Genomic DNA, 19,167 nt, shown 5'->3' with positions numbered 1-19,167 from the left:
CAGGTTAACCTTGTGCACATGGAAAAGGGAAAATGTGGACACTGGCAGTAAAGCAGGGCTATTTTTAAAATCAGCTGTGTATTTAGGTATCTAAAGTTCACCTATGTTCTGCTTTACCGTGTGGGAAGTCCTGCTTGACCTACTGTGTTTGACTCTTGCAGTTAAATTAGGAGAGCACTCCTGGTCGGTAGCTGAAGATGCGTTCTTCAAGGGTGTCGCAGCACGCAGAAGCTGCAATCCCTGTGACTGACTGATGGGAAAGGACTCCGGCAAAGCACTCCAACTGTAATCAGGTCTTGGGTCATACATACGTAGTCAAGAGTGGTACTGATCCTTATTACCTGGAACAGGAAACCGTTCTACATTCAGAGATGTGGTTTTGGCTTCTTGCTGTTGCATCACTTCAGGCAGCCAGTGACTGCCCTGCCGTTAGGGTGCTTGCCACCATGCTGCCGGTCTAGCGGGGCACCGAGCGTGTGGTTGCTGTGCCTGCAGCACCCTCCCTCTCAGTAACGCTGGCCCATCTCTCTGCTCTTCTGCGGCATATCCTGTTAGTATCTGCAGCCAACATGAGAGCCCTGTAATTAGGGAGTAATTCACAAGCTTGTCCTTCTGTGATGCCTGGAGTTCCTGGCTGTGTTGAGACATCCTATGGCATTTTGCCCTGGCATTGTACTAGCAGGCAGTTTGGAAAGGGGGAGCTGTAGCTCTTCTGCCACCCTTTGTTTACTTATTTATTTATCCCCCTCTCCCCTAGAAACAATGTTGCTCCCCCTTTTCATATTATGCCAGTGGTCCTAGCTTCAATCTCTAAGAATTTTTCAGCAAATTCCTAGAACTTCTTCCCTACTTTGCTGTAGAAGAAAGAGGCTGTGTTGCCGGTAAGAAGGTGTTTGTGTCCATTGTTGATTATTGCTATTTTTTTACTGCCAAAGCAAAGTGTTCTGGATTACTGTTTTTGAATTATGATGTGAAAGAGGTAAGCTAGTTTACTGTGAAATGGGACAACAATGCTGTCTAATGTTTACATAATGTATTTACTATGACGACTTTAATGTGCTGTGTAAATAATTATTTAAAGTCTGAAATAGGATGATGAACATTGTTCTGCCTCCAAAAGGTGTGAGAGTGGCAAAGGATCTCTCGGTGCTCTGACAATGATCGTAAATAGCCTGTCATCTTATGCACTTCCATGTTGTTTGTTCAACTCTTGTGTCAAAGTGTGGGGGAATAATGGTGAATGTACCAAAGCTCAAAAGCTGGAGATACTAACAACAGATACTAAGGTTGCTATAGCTCAGCAGCTAAAAATGAAGGGAACTGGTAAACTAAGGAGCACTGCCTAATTTTTGGACTCTGACTAATGTTGTGGTTTTACAGAGAGTAGAAATGCCCTTTTCAAAAACACCACTCCTTTACTTTTTAAAGAGGTCTGTCCCCAGCATTTACTAAATTAAATGACACTTTAATCCTTGGTTTCCCTTTGGTTATGCCTGGACGAAAATCCATGTAGTAGTGTTCCACAAGCAGATGTACTTGATATGGAAACTGAACTTATTTTGAGGATAGAATATGCTACTCATAGTGCTAGCTGTGCTTACGTCTCTTCAGTATCACACCCTTCCCTACCCACAAGTATCTTACATATGTTCTTTTTAAAAATACACAGCATTGCTAGTTTTCTACAAATTTTTAGTAGGCAACTTCATATGTTTTTACTGTCACTGAAAGAAAACGTGGTTTTTTTATAATTCTGTCTTCCTTTGTACAACGTAAATTCCAGGCAAAGGTCTATATGCAGTGAATCAAGTAAGTATTGGTTCTCTTGGCAATGTTAGTAATAATAGGAACCTGTGGTCATACTAGATATGTCATTTTGTAAAAAGCATTCTTTTTAGCTTGCATTAGATGGTTAATCACTTTTATGTGCATCTCCTTCAAGAAAAAATGGCTTGCCAAACTCCTAGAGAAAGTATCTTAAATCCTTTTATGAATGGTCTTACTACTTGTACATCAAATTGTATAGAAAATTGTGGGCAGAGTACTAGTCTTGACCCCAACTTAAACGTGTGGCCTTCAGCGTGTGTGAAACGATGCATTATTTACCAGTGATCCACTGGTTCCAATGGCAGCTACTCACAAGACATGTCTGCAGATTTGCAGCATGGGTACCTGTTTTTATGACTGGAGTCTGAGTGATTCAAATTTTCAAAGATAATGTAAATTTATTGGAAGTATTGGGGTGGTTATTAGGACTTATTTCTAAAAGAATAGTTTCCTTTGCTGACATTCAGTTTGGACAATGGCCTCTCTTATAAAATAGAAACCATCACATTTGTTTTCAACATATTATGGCAAAAAACCCCTGTGAAGTCATGATTTCTGTTTTCTGATGTTTTGCCACTTTTGTGGTAACTACAGAAAGTTTTAGCTGTTTTTCTAACATGCTGCTGCTCTTGCCTCCAGCTTCTGAAGACTGTGAACCCATAAACCTCCTGTCTATAGAGATAGCTAATGCTTTAATTGATCATTAGTAGACTTTCAAAATGAGTTTCCATCTGCCAAAAGATTAAGTGTCTTAGGGAATTGACTTAGAGCAGTTTGATGCATGGAGGATAAATGCAAGTGCCTTTAAAAAGCACTGCTAGACCGTAAGTCCTTGAAAAACTTGCTTCTAAAATACTTAAAAGCAATAGAAAAGATTTTTCGTCTGATTGTTTTTTTCTTCAAATTAGAAAAGGCTTGTTTTATGTATCAATGAGAATTCATTAGCTCATTTTCAAAAACCAAAGAGCAAAACCTCATGAAAATGTTGAATGTAACCTTAGAACCAACCATGCAAATTTTGGCAGCTTTGATTTGTGACATAAATTGTTAATTTATTCCAGCTTTAAAAAGCACATGCTTTGGGCCAAAGAAAAGGTGAAAACTTTTTTACTAGCTGTACTTGAGTATACTGAGGAAAACCATCTCCATGCTCTATCACAATTTTTCACAATTACAGGGGTTGCTTCTCCTTCTGTTTTCTTTAAACTTTTGCTTTTCAGCTTATTTGGAGTGATTTTTACAGGTTTTCATGTTGTTTTCTCTCTGCCATTTTTGTACAAACCACTTTTGGGAAAACTTCTACCATTGTGATAACGCTTACAGTTGTTACTACAGAAATAATGGCTTCTTTCTTAGGTGTCTGAAAAATCAGAGCTATTTAACTGGGTTAAGAACAGTTGTAGCTGGTAGGAATAGCATTCTGGCTGCATTAGGGCTTTCAGCATTGTTGTGGCAGAAAATACAGGCACTGCAGCTGTCCTACAGCAGTGCCGAAAGGTGGTGATTGGTGTTGTGTAGGTTAGCCACCACACTTAGCTGTTGTTATGGGGTCCTCGTTAGTGTTTGTCTTGTGACCCCCAAATGGGCAACTGCAGTGATGCTCAGACTCTTCCTACCGGTCCTTTAATGCCTTCTAGAGTATGTGCTTTTAGGACCGCTTACAGTTGCAGTAGCTGGGAGAGCAGAGTGGCTGGCATGGAAATGATGGTATAAAAGACGTAGATGGATGTTCCAAATTGACTTTTTTTTTTTTTTTTTTTTCCAAATGTCTGTCTACTCTTGTTTGCCACTCAGGTTAGGGGAAAAAGGGTCTAAACGCACGGTTTTATATATAATCACTAGTGGCTGTCGACGCAACACCCAGTTGATTGGGGCCATAATTACAGGGAGTGGAAAGCAAAGGATACTACTTTTGCAAATAACACTGGAAGATTAATCTTACCTACGTATGAAAGGTTGAGTTCTGTTTGCCTTGTCAGGCAAAGTGGAAAATACTGATATCATCAGCGGCATATCAATTTATGACAGGATGCTGGAGCTGAATTAATATAGGCTGACTCTAAAAAGCAAGTTTGTTTTTTTTTTTTAAATTTTTTAAACTTTATTTGCCACATGTTGATGAGAAAGCATCTATTTAAAGAAATGAATATGGCTAATGTTATTCTATCAAACACCGCAATATTTGAAGAAATAAAAAAAGAGGGAAAATAATATCTTGACTTCCAATTTAATAATAATGGAATATGAAGGCCAGATTGTAACTGTAGAAGTTCATTTCAAATTTAAATATTTAGCATTTTCACTAGTCTGTGAATACAAGAAAATTTATTACATTAAGATGGAATTTAGATCTTTGACACGAAGCTGATATTTTCATAGTGTGAAAAATATCAAGCTGACATTACACTGTCTCATTTGATGACTTCCAAATGTCAGAGTGCAGTAACTTATTCATAGGGACCTCAGTGTCTTGCGATAGTGTCAATTTAAAAGACATTTACATCGAGTTTTTTATTTAAACATGTAAAATGGAATATGCAAAGTGGATGAGGAGAAGGGGGAAAAACCAGGGGCAGGAAAGTTCTTAATAGTAGAATGAGGCACTTTTAAGGCTAATTCCCACCGAAGCCTTCTGGGCTGCACGGGCTGCTCCCTGGCAGGGCTTCCCACAGCCCCCCCTCTCCTGGCATCCCCTCATGTCCTTTGCCTCATTCCCAGCTCTGCACTTTCCCGTTTCTTGTTATTTCAACAGAATTTAGGGCATTAAAACTAGCATGGTATATACTTTCCTGAAAAAGATACTGAAGATGACTGTGCCATACCGTTGGCTGTAGAAGACCTCAGTCTCAGTCAGGCGGATTACAAAGCCACAACAGTTGAATAGAATCAAAGAATGGTTAGAGTTGGAAGACATCGAGTTCCAACCCCCCTGCTATGGGCAGGGACACCTCCACTAGAGTTGCTCAAAGCCCCATCCAGCCTGGCCTTAAGCACTTCCAGGGATGGGGCATCCACAACTTCCCTGGGCAACCTGTTCCAAAATACATGCAGCATAAATGCATATTCTACTAAAACTTTATGAGCCTGTGTAGCTGACTGTCAGCACCCCGAGGACGGTGAGGTTATTCCTGTCACACCTCGGAAGAGGGAGGCGGGCGGATCGGGTGGCGCCGGCCGCCGCGGGCGGCCATTTTGTTCGGCGCTGAGGGAAAACAGCCTCCCGCCTCCGGTGCTGCCCGTTGCCCCTCGCCGCCTCGGAGGCTGCCGGGCTACTCGTTTCCTGACGAGCCTGACTGAACCGAGGAGCAGCGCCGGGGGAGGTCGGGCTGGAAGGGCCCTGTCGCCGGCCGCACCCTCCCTGAGGGGCGGGTCGGGCTGGCGGCGGCGCCCCCTGCCGGCGGCGGGGCCGGCCCCGCCGCCGGCAGGGGGCGCCGCCGCCAGCCCGACCCCCGCCTTCAGCCGCCGCCGCCGCCATGTCGGAGCTGGCGCTGGAGGAGCTCTCGGCTCTCGCCGCCATCTACTGCGAGCCGGACGCCTGCGAGGTGCTGGGGGTCTCAGGTGAAGGCAGCCGGGATCCTCCGCCGAGAAGACCGCGGGTCGGCAGGGTCTCTCTTGGGCAGGGCGGCGAGATCCGGCGCGGCGGCGGCGCCTCGGCTGGGGATCCTCCCCTCATCAGCTCCGGCTGACGGGGGGGCTCTGCCCAGCGGGGCAGCACCGGCTTAATCTCTTTCTATTAGCGGTAGCGGCAAGGATGGGTGCGTTCTCGGCTGTCCCTGTCGTGCCGTGTATCTTTGCTGCTGGCCTGCTTGCAGGGGACAAAGCCTAGTGGGCCCTCATTTATATAAATAATTAGCGAGTTTCTTCATTCCTGCCGTTTGTTGTGCCTGTGGAAACTTGCAGTAGGTGAAGGGCAGCAGTGGGAATGGGCTGGCCGCTGTTCAGGTGAATAAGCATTTGCATCTCCCACCTGTAACAAGACCTGGCATTTATCCTGTAGTATTTAACAGGGGGCCAGCTGTTGCTGTGGATAAGAGGCCTTGGGTCATCTCTTTCTTTTTCTGGGCCTTAACGATGTGCCGTATGTTCTCTGGCTTCAGCAACAGGCATATGGCTGTAGGTTTTACAGGGTAGTAAGGATCATCTTTCATGTTTGCTGTAGGGAGGGTGAGAAGATTCGTAGTGCTTGCTCCCATCAGCTGCTGGATGCTGTAGGCTGGGAACATAGTAAGTGTAGACACCGTTACTCCATGTTTTCTGTGCCAGCCATGGTGGCTGTGGATCAGAGCATAATTTTAAGAGGCGACTTTTATCAGTCTTTGCCGTCATAGTGCTGTGAAGCTGCCCCTTCAGCAAGGCAGAATAAATCTCAGTGTAGAACAGCGGTTACTATCAGGCTTAAAGAAAGCGTCAGGTGGGATATGCAAGTGTTGTATGTCTGTTCGGATTCAGAGCCTAAGTACATTTTGCTTAGTGCTTACTACAGATACGACAACTCTCCTATGTATTTGTTGGGGATATATACACACACACACAGAGAATACACATATGTTCTGTGTCACTTACTGTCCCCTAGTGACCCGGGAGCTATTGCAGCATGCTACCCAGCTCCCCAGTGGAGTGATGGCCAGCAAGCAGATTCCTGCTGGTTGGACTGCGGTAGAGTCCTGGAGAATCCTGTTAAAAATGGATCCAGTGGCCTGCCGTCAGATTTTGTCAGTGTGTATTCAGGCCAAAAGAACTGGGATTGATAAGGAAACGCTCTTTCTACTGTGAGGGTGACCGAGCATTGGAACAGGTTGCCTAGAGAGGTTGTGGAGTCTCCATCCTTGGAGATACTCAGAAGCCATCTGGACGTTGCCCTGGGCAGCCTGCTCTACGTGGCCCTGCTTGAGCGGGGAAGTTGGACAAGATGACCTCCAGAGGTCCCCACCAACCTCAACCATTCTGTGATTCTGTGAAAATAACTTTGTGTTGCTTTGGTGTGAAATCATGTGTGGCTGCTCTTGAGGGACTCACTTTAACTAATAACTAACTAGGCAATTGAATAAACCTCAAACTTTTATTTAAAAGTAGTTGTTGAAATAGATTTGCACAGAACAGCAAGTGGTTATTTGAGAAGAGGACTTTGTGTGTAGACAGCCTCAGAGGGATGAAGACATTAGTGTCTGCATGGAGCACAACTAACTGGGGTAATCTAAAAGCAGATTTTTTTTTTTTCTAGATCTGCATGATGCACTTCTTGCTCTAGTGTGGGCAGGTAATTCTGCCATTTTATTTTTTTTGGTTGGTATTTAGAGTTGTATTTTTAAAATACGATTGATGAAATGTTTCAACTGAATTTTATATTCTTAAAGTAAAAAAGTTCAGGAATGTTATTTCAGGCATAGTTTGAAAATACAGTATCCAGGCTTAGCAGATGTTTATTTTAAAAAATGTGAACATATCTGAACATTGCATATGCACGTCTGTTCCTCCAAATCTGTTAGAGGAATATAAGCATATTCTTCTCTGTGCTTCATACACAGAAAAATGATTTTGTGTTTATAAGTTACCAGGATAAAAAAGGCTTAGAAATCTTCCTGGAATGTAAAGTGAAGTGCCACAAGTACACAACAGGAACAGGCTATTATATTTGTACTCATGTTTGTGACCTTGCAGGGCCTTTAGCCAGGCTGTGTACACAATATGCTAGGATCATGTGTATTGATTTCCATCGTTTTCTGCTGGAATGGAAAAGATTATGTACAATGATGATTATTGGTAGTTTTCTTAATTTGAGAATTTACTTTTATTTTGTGTTGGAGCTACCGGATCCTTTAGTTTGTATACAGAAGAGTTTTGCTGTATTCATTAGCTTACATTTGCTTTATCTCTTCAAACCATATAAATTATCATTGACAAATGGTCCACAGAAGTAACTTCCAGGAAAAATTTTATGTTATGCTATCTCTGATACATTAAGAGTAATTTGTGTGTAGATCCACAGGATCAAAAAGGAGGCCATTGGGGATTTATGGTTTTGAGAAATGTAAGAAAACGCTTTTGCAGGTCTCTTGGTATGCTAAAAACTTTGGCTTTCTGGAATTTAACAATGAAGTATTCAGAATTTAAAATACGTTTTTATCAAAACCGATGTGTTGATGAATTTAAATAAACTAATTACAATGTATCTTTTTTACCTTACATATCTATTTACAACAATTAGCGTTACAGATAGAAATCCATAATTTGCTTGTTAATCTGTTCTCTTCTGATTTGCTCACCAAGCTTGCTATAAAAATATATTTATATATTCTAAGCCTGTATGTTAGTAGGTGCCATTCTGAATTTAAAAATAGACTGCATGTGTTGCATAAAATGCCTTTGGGCAGGAGAGGAGGGGGATATCTGTCTGGTTGACATGGAACATAAGAAAAAATCTGAAGTATGCGAGAGCTAAATATACTGATAAGCATGCAGCTAGGGGGGAAAATGACTTAAAATGTATTGAGTTTAGTCTTATTAGCACATTAAATGCCAACAGAACGGTCAAACCCAACCTTTTATTTCAGAAATAATCACCATTTTGCTGTGAAGACAACTCAGAGCTTGTAGCGCGTGCAAACAAAGGAAATATTTCTTTAGAGGCTTGTTACGCAGGGCGACGGCGGTGCGCTCTTTGTTCTGCCAGCCGTCTGCAGCGCTGGTGCAGAAAATGGATGCTGGAATGTTTAAATAAACTTTAGACACTGTAGCCCCATAAGCGTTTTGAACCAATTCTCCTTTTTTAAAAGTAAGTCTGAAGCAGATGTAAATGAGCACGGCTGGGCTTTTCGCGATGGCTCAGGGTGATACACCTCGGGATGCGGGGCTGCGCTGCTTCCTTCGGATTAGTTCATCATCACAGGGAAAGGTGTGAGATTGTCGCAGGCTTAAGAATCTGATCACTGCAGCAGGAGGCCCTTGCTGAAGGGGCGAGGTTGGCCTGTCTGTTTATCCCTCAGTTACTTCTGAGTTGGTGAGATCTGGTATGACAAGCTAGTGAAAAAATCCTAGGAGGATTATCAGAAAGGTAACATGTTTTTCTGTCACTGTAATTAAGCTGGCAATAGAGTAGTATTCTTCAACTCATAGACTGTGCATTTTAAAATCTATTGGCAGCATAGTTTAAAATAAAGTGCTTCACAGGCAGGAATAGAATAACGTTAATACTGTTCAGCCAAATGCAGCTTGCTTTCAGCTGGCCATGTACCTGGTGTGGTTGCCCTGTGCAGGAGCTGGAAGGAGGTGGCTTGGCAGGCACTGTCTGTGTGAGGAGACCCTCCATGATGGCCACGAGAGTGCTGGGGGTACCAGGAGGTGCAGTGCAGGCTTTTCTTCTTGTGTGTGTGGTTATGTGTACTGAGCCTAGCCTAATGGCAGTTGCTGATGCCCAGTAAGAAATGTTTGTCAGGGCAGCAACAGACAGAGATTGGAGTGGGAAGGTCTTCATGCATAGCTACAGCCCGTGACGAGGGCTGCATGCTGCCCAATGGATGCTGTGGAGATCGGAGTCTCTTACAAGGCTTGTATGTTTCTGAGAAATAAACTTGTCTTAAAAATAGTCTGGAACCTTTCATGGGGTCTTAGAAGACTGGAGACCAACTCCCTTTGATAGGGAACGAGGCTTTGACATGTAGTGCCTGTAATTATGCACATGGTTGAGTGTAATTTCATGTAATTCACTGGATTTGTGTTCACTACTTTTGGTGCTGCATTTCATTCTGTTTAGGTAGCAATGGTTTGTAGATGTTTGGAGACTTTTTTACAGTAATGCTAGAGTTTGCAATTGTGTTTGGAGGGTTTGCTTATTTTATTTTGTGACTGCTCTGACCTACAGAGTTGTTCTTATGACCCAGGAATGAGGTTTGGAAACAAGCCCTTGGCTAAGCTCTCTAAAGTGCTTCTGTCTGTCCAAGCCACTTTTACGATCTTTCACTTATTTAGTAGGGTTCAAATATAAAATCATAGAGAGCACTGAGGTTGGTTAGCAGCATCAGCAATACTAATCAAACATAATTCAACTGACTGTCATGTAAAGGAAGGTAAGGTAAGGTAGGGGGAGAAGAAGGCAAGTCACTTCAAAAGAGCTCCTCTGAAACTCAGCTCTGCTCTCATCTGCCTTTCAAATCTGACTTCTCCTGCCCTCGTAGAATGAATCAACCTGACATTTTAGCAATTTTTTAAAGAAATGGGGTGAGGTGTTTAGAATGCATCAAAGGGGTGAAGCAGAGAACATCTGAAGAAGATCATCTTTTATCTGATACCCTCTTTCTTCATTGCAGAGGAGCAAAAGTAGGTTAGGTCTCTGTCCCTGCTTTTCACTTTATGAAGTTTTTTATTGTTTTTCTGTGAAATGTGTTTTAGTCAAGAAGGTTTAATTGCAGGAATTATTGTACATAACTTCCATATTCATTGTCTTTGATTATGTGATCTATCAGGAGGATGTGGTCTTTTGCCCTTCCTGCTATGTACTACGTGTTTTCTTTTCACTCTGAAAATAATTCTGTTCTGAAGTAGACCAACAAGAAGTTTTGACTAGATGATGTGGGTATATATATGCATATTTTTATTTAAGTGTGTGTATATATATATGTATGTGTGTGGTATCTAGGGTTACATGTACAACAGAGGTGTTTTAATTATGACAGTCCAACTGTTGTAGAGAAGTTGGCAGAGAAGAGTTAAGCATAGTTTCTCTGAAAGTTGTAGGGGACAAAGAATCTGACATTTTTCTTTCCAAATCTCTCTTTAGGGTAGAACTGCTTTTGAATGGTTTTCTTCAAAAATGCTTAGTACAAGTATATTTGCCTTGCGCTGATATTGATGGTAGATGTCCTACAGGTTTCTCTAGGAGCAGAGTTAGGGCAGTGTTGAGTCCATCCAGAAAAGTCTCTATTTTCAGTTGTCCTTGCTGCTGCTATTGAGCTGTAGAGGCTGACTTATGTGTTTCTGAGAGATAGTTCTTATTACTGACTTGTCTAGACTTTGAAAGAGCCAAAAGGTGTGAATGCTTTTTAGAATGTGTTAATAACTTTCCTTCTAGTATGGTATGGAAGTGTTTCATTTCAGGATCCCCTGCAAGTATAGCTTGAGCCATTGGTTACAACCCCCCACCTGCAAAAAAACCCACCCCCCTTATTTTATATGGAATGGCAGTCATTTGAGTTGAATTGTTAAAGAAAATACATATATATTATTAACTCATGTTATTTCAACTTCAAGCAAACTATTAATGTTTATTTTTTGATACTTTCCAGAGACGCATGGAATCACATTTAGAATTCAAATCAGTGTGAAAGAACTGCTGGATACTGATGTACTTTTAAAGCTGTTATTTCATTTACCGGTCAACTATCCATCAACTCTACCAGATATTTCTGTTAACTCAGACCAGCTTACAAGGGCCCAATGTATGGACGTGAAAGATAAATTACTTGAACAAGCAAAGAAGCATCTTTCTGAACCCATGGTACACGATCTGATTCTTTGGATACAGCAGCATCTTAAGTATGTCATTAAGAAATCAGCAACAGTTTGCAGTGAAAAACCTACTTTGTCAAAAGGAACAAGTACAGAGGATGGTATCTGGATGCTTCTTTTGCATTTAGATCACATGAGAGCAAAGGCAAAATACGTCAAAACTGTGGAAAAATGGACTTCAGATTTAAGGCTGACTGGAAGACTGATGTTCATGGGCAGGATAATATTGATTCTTCTTCAGGGTGACAGGAGCAGCATTAAGGTGCAGGAACAATGAATGTTGACTAGTTCTATCGATTTACCACTGAAACCTCTGTGTCTGAATATTTTCTGTGTGTTTTTCTAAGATTAACAATTTTGGAAACAGATTGATCATTAGGAGACCAGGAAGGCCCAACAACTTTATTCTGTATTAAAGAAAAAGAAGTTATTCTGTGACAAAGAAACCAGTGATACCTGTAAACCTGTGGCCTGTATTGCTTTGCTTCCCACTGTAATTATACCCCTGTATTCGCTGTATTTCCTGACTCATATGCCTTGGTTCAGGCTCCTGTATTTCCCAAACACCCCAGAAAACAGAAAATTTGTGATGAGAAATTAATAACACATATTTCTCACTCATTTCTGCCTCTTTCTTTGACTTAGGTCACATGGTGCTCCTACTGCACACCTGGGCTTTGAACTCCTTGTCTGTAGTTATGAACTCCCACTGCATTAGGCAGGTTTTTGTGGTAATATTGGAGAAGAATGTTTTGGGTTTTCAAACCCATGTTCTGTAGATCATTTAAAACTGTGCTTAACTTCAGGCTGATGAATAGAAACGGTCATACGCTTTTGGGGATTGGCACTTTCAAAGTTTGATTGCTATGTTCTGAAAAAAACCTGCATGTTGCGTTACAGATTTTTGTATTTTACTGGAATTCAAAGATACTAGCTGATATTTAATATTTTGTTCTCTTTTGTCATTTAGGAGTACTTGATTCTTCAGAAAACTTCTAAGGTAGATGTGGACTCAAGCGGAAAGAAATGCAAAGAGAAAATGAGTAGTGTACTGTGTGAGACAAAAGTACAGTCGCAGCATAAAAGGTATAATTTGGTACTGTTGTGGATAGAAAAGTAACAAGAGTTGATAATTACATTCTGACAAATCTAGGCATATTCATGAGTTTCCCTTTTACAATGTAGGTTTCAGACGTTTGAAGTCAAAGAATATTCAACGCTGGATGAGCTGCAAAAGGAATTTGAAACTGCAGGACTTACAGCTCTTTTCTCTGAGTTTGTGCCTCCTCTTTTAAAATGAAATTAAAAGAAAGCAGCAAACTCTTTGACCAAAGCAGCCGTTGACTGCAGATGCTGATGGAAGATCAAAGGATGAATTTGGCGAACAACGTTAAAGCTTTTCTGCAAAAGGTGCCAGAAATAGCCATCCTCTTGCAAGGCTGAGAAGGCAGTTCATACATTAAGAATTGGCAATGGTTTGACATTTATATATTGATAACTTTTTCCAAGGAATGTGGAGTTAATTGTGATGACTGCATGGCAAGCATGAGAGATTGGGAAGAAATCATGTTAAAATAATAGTCTTCTAGTTAGACTCTGTCTTGCAATCCCTGTTTTTCAATGTTTTGGTTTTTCTCTCTCATGGTAGTGTTTTTTTTATAATGGCCTGCTGGAAAGCAAGATTAATTTTTATTTGAAAGCTTATGTGAAGATATTTCTATAAAAAGCAAACACAGATTTGAATATGTGAGGACAGCATATACTTAATATCCCTTAGGCGTTCATCTGCTAACTTTCCCTTCTCCATTTATTTGACTGTAAATGCTAGACTGTTGATTTAAAGAAAAAGTTCATGTCACTTGGGGCCTGAAAAAACTTAGAAGTGTCTTTTGGAATGTTAGTTTTTATTCTAAAATGTATAAAAACACTCAAGTGGAGAATTTGAGTTGATTAAAAAGCTAAGGTAAAGCCAATTGTAGTATTTTCTTTGATAGTTTACAGATTCCATTTTGCACTTTATCTGGTTTTACTGTCTGTGCCTCTTTAAATACCTTGATTCAATTAAACTGTCAGAGCAATATATATACAGACTGCAGTCTTCTGTCACTCAAGACTTCTGTGAAGTCTTCTGTCATTTTAGAAGCTGGTAAGTTATAACTCCCTATTAAACTTTCCCTCCCTTTAGCATTTTTTTTTGATTGGTGAGTGTCCTTGACCAGCTTATACATTTTTTTTTTTGTCACGTCTGTCTTCAGTATAATGTTGCAAATTATGTACATAATTTTTACAAATGAAATTGTGCAAGTTCTGTTTGCCTAGGAAGAACTGGATACTTATTTCTTACAATTATTAATGTCCTTTGGTTTCTATTTTACCTGATACCATTCTCTAGCAAGACTAGGTAAGTTGTCCAGTAGTAAAAATTTTTAAGTCATGAGTTTCTCAGGAGCTAGTAACACCATTTAACTTGGTTTTAGCATGTAGCTAAACATGTGCTTTACTGCTCTCTAAAACTTACTCCCAGCAGCCAAATGTCTCAGGTATTCTTTGTTAACTGAATAGTTTTGATCAATTCAGTGTAAATTAAATTCTGTCCATTGTACTGGGGGAAGACTAGTACAATTTGGTTAGTTCCCACAGCGTGGTTTGGTGAATCATTATCTAAGATATGTTGATTTCCAGTTTCACACTCAGACCATGACCCCACACCTCTTTATGTATACTGGAAAAGCAACTAACGCAAACTATTAAGATCCTGGGGGTGTTGGTGGACAGCCGGCTTAACATGAGCCAGCAGTGTGCTCAGGTGGCCAAGAAGGCCAACGGCATCCTGGCCTGTATCAGGAACAGCATGGCCAGCAGGAGTAGGGAAGTGATGGTGCCTCTGTACTGGGCACTGGTGAGGCCTCACCTTGAGTACTGTGTTCAGTTCTGGGCCCTCACTACAAGAAGGACATTGAAGTGCTGGAGCGTGTCCAAAGGAGAGCCACCAAGCTGGTGAGGGGTCTAGAGAACAAGTCATAGGAGGAGAGGCTGAGTGAACTGGGCATGTTTAGTTTGGAGAAGAGGAGGCTGAGGGGGGACCTCATTGCCCTCTGCAACTACCTGAAAGGAGGTTGTAGAGAGGTGGGTGTTGGCCTCTTCTCCCAAAGGAATAATGACAGGACCAGAGGAAATGTTCTGAAGTTGCAGCAGGGGAGGTTTAGGTTAGATATTAGGAAGAATTACTTTACTGAGAGAGTGGTCAGGCACTGGAACAGCCTGCCCAGGGAGGTGGTGGAGTTGCCGTCCCTGGAGGTATTTAAGAAACGTGTAGACATGGCACTTCAGGGCATGCTCTAGTGCCCGAGATTGTTGGTTTGTGTCTGTTTGTGGTTGTTTGTGTTGGTGTTTTTGGTGTTGGTTTTTTTTTTTTTTTTTTTTTTTGTGATTGGACTTGATCTCAAAGGTCCCTTCCAACCATGAAGATTCTCTCATTCTTAGGTTTTACTATTTGAGATATCAAATGCATAAAGGGTATTAGACTATTTGAGAGTTTCTGAAGTTTTTAAGGAGTTAGGTAATTTTCCTAATATGGAGTGTCTCAAATATGTATGTTGGCCTGTTATTTTAAGCACTGAGGCTTATTTAATGAGACAGTAGCAGAAGCTCTTCTTAATGAGTCTTGTGTGTGTAGTACATATAGTACTTCAGGCACAGTAGAAAACAGACTGACTTAAACCGGTTTTACAAATCTGTTTTATATTATTTTGAAATTGCTTCCTGAGAGAAAGGAAGTCTAATTTTCTATTACTTTAAGCGTATGTGGTAAAGAATTTTTACTTTTATAAAAAAGAATAAAACACAAGTATCTTTAAAATGTTAAAACAACATGTATTTTAAATTGTAGTTTTCAGAATTGAGCTATTCCCAGTTAAAATATCTATGTTGAAAAATTGTGTTAGTGCAGTATAAAGTCTTGAAAAAATGCAGAGGTCCTTTCCTTATACTATGCAATAAATCTGACAAGTATGAAAAACAAGAAATGGCCTATGCTTGTACAGTGTAAGGAAACGTGATCAGTATTTCTCTGCAAATCTAAATGTTTTAAGCTTTTGCCAGATGGATTTTATGTCCTCAGCCAGATCTTTACTTTAAAATGCTCCACTTTGCTGCAAAAAGAATAGTAAGGTAATTCAGCACAACCTGTATCACAATCTTGGCTGCTGAAGCCTAGCTGGGGCCTTATCCAACATGTATGTAAATCAGTTGTATATTCTTTCTGTTGATTTCAGGAATTGGGTTTGAGTAGTGTACCTAATCGTGATCTCAGTCGCATGTGACTGCAAAAATAATAGAGGTATACAGTTGTTGTGGTCATCTTTCTGGCAAGATTTGATGCAGACTTTCCAACTTTTTCCTCCCTACTATAAAAGCTACAATAAGAAAGGGCATTTGTGGTGTCAGTGGTTGCCAGTAGCACTTGGATATAAACTTACATATTTTCTTGAATACTATTGCCTGCTGGCTTCTTGGCTAACTATTTGGTCAGAGCTAGTGGTCTGCAACAGCCAGTTTTAAAAATTAAAAAAACTTGAAGAACAAGTGACAGTTGGGTGAGTTGCAACTCTGTTCTGATCTGTGCCTGTCTCCTTTCCAAAGTTGTTGTAAGAAACTAGATGATTTCTGTATTTCAGGAGTTGTAAAAAGCAGTTTATAAAATGGATTTTTATCATAGTTGAATTTATTACTCACTAGCTTATATTGGACAAATCAGCAAGTCCAGCATAGGAAAGGACTGCATTTTTTTTGCTTGGTTTGACGTGCTTCAGAAGAATTACAAATCTGATCAGCTTGATACTGTTCAGACAGCAAGGAACATGAAAACTGATGTTAGTCTGATTCTGTCAAAGCAAATGCTTTTGCCTACCCATCAATCAGTCACTTATTTTGAAAGGTAGAAGGATATCTTGTGTTCAGACAAGTAAACAATATTTTTAAAGGTTGTTCTTTTGGAAGGATACTGGAGCTGTCTGTTAACTGATGGTTTGTTTGCATTTATTGTAGAAAGAGATGGGCTAGCCTGTGAGCCCCTGGGGCACAAAAGTCATCGAAATGCATACTGTGGTGCACGTTCCACCCTCCAAGGGAACTGAAGCAGACACAGAAGAACAAAACGCAGGGAAATGAAGTCAAAACTCCTGAGAATAGTTAGAGAATGCATATCAGTGTCTAAAAAGTTAGTGAAGTGCATATAGGTATCAGAATCAGACAATCAATTGCAAGAAAAAAGAAATCCACAAAGAAAAAATGGTTTAACAAATAAGAAGGTAGCTTTTGTGTGGATATTGTATTATACGTAGTTCTTTGAACGGCATGGTTAGTAAAACCTTGTTTCCTGTGGACTTGTTTGTCTGAACAATTGCACACATTTCTTGCAGAAGAAATATTCATGACAATGCTTTCCCAGGTGGGTTCTCCAATGCTTGATATTGATTGTGCTCTCTGCATAAATTGTAAAAGTATCAACAGCATTTTTCTTCCCTGTCTGCTACCTCTTTTCATCAAAGTTCTAGGAACTTGGTTTCTTTCAGGCTGTTAACCTCTTATTTTAATTGAAATGAGTTGAATTCAAAAGTTTTAGAGGAATTTTGTAGTATAAATATGTGATGTAGTATAAATACAGACAGCACAGCTGCATAACCGTAGTTTCTTTTGAAAATCAGGCTAAACTGAAAGCTCTTGGAATAGAGCTTACTTGAAGAATCAAGTTTTTAGGAAAAACGGAGATTTGATTGGTCTTTTTGAATCCCTTGGCATATTAAGTGTGAAGAAAAAAAATGGACTAAGAGAGAAAGAAAGAAACCTAGAAATAGGAGCAAAACCCCAAACCGAAGATCAGCCCTTATTGCAGAGTTGGTTTTGCACGAATACATTGCATCCAAAGCATCCATTCTGATCTGGGAGAGGCACGCTCGATCTGCAGAAGGGTGTGTGGAACTGCAGGGGAATGAATGCCTTGGCTGGGCACCCGCCAGTCTGGAGAAGAGGTGGCGCTGGCTGTGTCGGGCAGGTTTGTTGGCAGATGGTACGTGTTTGCTTTTTCTGCTCCTTTCATATGATTTCTGAGTGTCGTATGTCTGCATTTCCCGTGATAGGAGAAGGATAGCCCGGTCAGCTGTGCAGCTCTTCTCCTGCATTACCCGTTGTGTGGCAAGTCTAAACCTAAGTAACCAAAAGGGCAACGTGAGGTCCAGATAATTTTTACTATTACATGTAACATCGGGTCTTGCTACATATGTGTGCTACTACTGTGGCAGAGTAGTGATGTGTGTGGGAACAAGGACGTTAAGGTGCCAACAGATTAAAATACTCAATTCTGCAAGAAATCAATCTTGCAGTTTCGTTTTTTAGAATTGTTACTGACTGCCGTTGTGCCTAAGGTCTGTAGATCAAACCATCTCTGTCTTGGTAGAGGGAGGAGCTGGAATAAAACTCCCTTCCTTTCTGTATTAATCTTTTAAGGCATTATTCAGAGCATTAATATGTGCTATTTGTATTTAAAGCTCTTTGTTATCATCTCCTGGAAAGAAAGCTTTATGAGCAGCACATACTGTGAAGTAGCCTACCATTCGGGAGAATAGCATGACTTCAATGGAAGTATGCCAGTCCAGAGGAGGGAAATACTTCCGGTGGGGGATGTTGTCAGTATTGGGAATTAATCAACTTTTTTTATTTACTCAACCTCATTAAGATTATAATTCTATAATTATCGTTATTCACCCTGCCCCCTCTCCATTTGTTGTTTGCAGTTACAGGGAGGACAAGACACTGTTGGAACTTACAGATGAGAATCCTTGACATAATCACTGAATTTTCACTGAATTTTTAGTGTTGGAAGGGACCATAGAGATCATCTAGTCCAACTCCCCTGCTGAAGCAGGATTGCCCAGAGCATGTTAGAGCATGTTACTCAGGATTGCATCCAGGCGGGTCAATTAAATGAAACCTAATAATTTATATTATTAATAATTAATATTATTATATTAATAATAATATATAATCAAATAATAATTAATCAATTAAATGAAAATGAAAGTAGATTTGATTGTTTTGTGAGTAAGGCTAATTTTTGTGGTTTTGTAGTTCTAGGTCATTTTCCTATGATAAGACTATTTGTCTGTTGTTTCTGTGTGGATGACCCGCAAAACCCACAGAGATTAGTATGAAATATACACAGAAGTGCTGTAATGAGCCCAAAGAAACTTCATAGGAAGAAAATATTTTCTTTACATAATTTCTTTTTAAAAATAGTTTAATAAGCCCCACGTATGGATGATTTAAAACCTAGTATCCCTTGATTTGTTCAGCTTTATCTGTGAAAATACAAATGTAATCATGTTATAGTTCATTTGAAATAAGATGATGAAATGTCATACACACTGTATTTCTGCCAGAGTTTGAAACTGAAATTGCTTATATTGTGAAATAGTGCAATTGTTGGAATCAACTTTCATATATCTTATAGTTGTATTAAACATTATCATCCTGTCTCTTTGCGCGTAACACATGCAACACTGGCAGCACTCTGTTCTGGTTTTATATTTTATATGTATACTTAATATTATGTTATCTTATGCAAGAGTTATGATTGTTTATAGGCTTAATTATAGATATAAATGGAAATGTAAATGTTCTAATAGCATTTTGCAGTTACTGTTCTGTGCTATTTTCATATATTGACTTTTATATCAATATTAGTTTGTGTTGTCTAACCTCACAGCATTAACCTGCAGTGAAGAGAACTCTTCAGAGTGACAGAAAAATTTGCCTAAAAGACACATTAATTTAAGGAATTCT

General features: G+C 40.2%; 1 protein-coding gene across 1 annotated transcript; it reads left to right on the top strand.

Moving 5' to 3' along the window:
• Window positions 1-5,274: 5,274 nt before the first annotated feature.
• RWDD3 (RWD domain containing 3) lies at window positions 5,275-13,514 on the top strand. The gene is made up of 4 exons (XM_074152305.1): window positions 5,275-5,385; window positions 11,106-11,590; window positions 12,299-12,414; window positions 12,514-13,514. Exons 1-4 carry the CDS (start codon window positions 5,301-5,303, stop codon window positions 12,626-12,628), a joined length of 801 nt encoding a protein of 266 aa, XP_074008406.1. The 5' UTR covers window positions 5,275-5,300; the 3' UTR covers window positions 12,629-13,514.
• The last annotated feature ends 5,653 nt before the right edge of the window (window positions 13,515-19,167 follow it).

Source organism: Numenius arquata, chromosome 8 (assembly GCF_964106895.1).
Source record: "Numenius arquata chromosome 8, bNumArq3.hap1.1, whole genome shotgun sequence".
NCBI lineage: Eukaryota > Metazoa > Chordata > Aves > Charadriiformes > Scolopacidae > Numenius > Numenius arquata.
This window is presented reverse-complemented; position numbering and strand designations above follow the sequence as displayed.

Bases quoted from the DNA above. Each gene is read 5' to 3' on its own strand.
- RWDD3 (XM_074152305.1), top strand. From the start codon at position 5,301: ATGTCGGAGCTGGCGCTGGAGGAGCTCTCGGCTCTCGCCGCCATCTAC. The intron at 5,386-11,105 runs GTGAAGGCAGCC...GATACTTTCCAG, and splicing joins CGAGGTGCTGGGGGTCTCAG to AGACGCATGGAATCACATTT. The intron at 12,415-12,513 runs GTATAATTTGGT...TTTACAATGTAG, and splicing joins GTACAGTCGCAGCATAAAAG to GTTTCAGACGTTTGAAGTCA.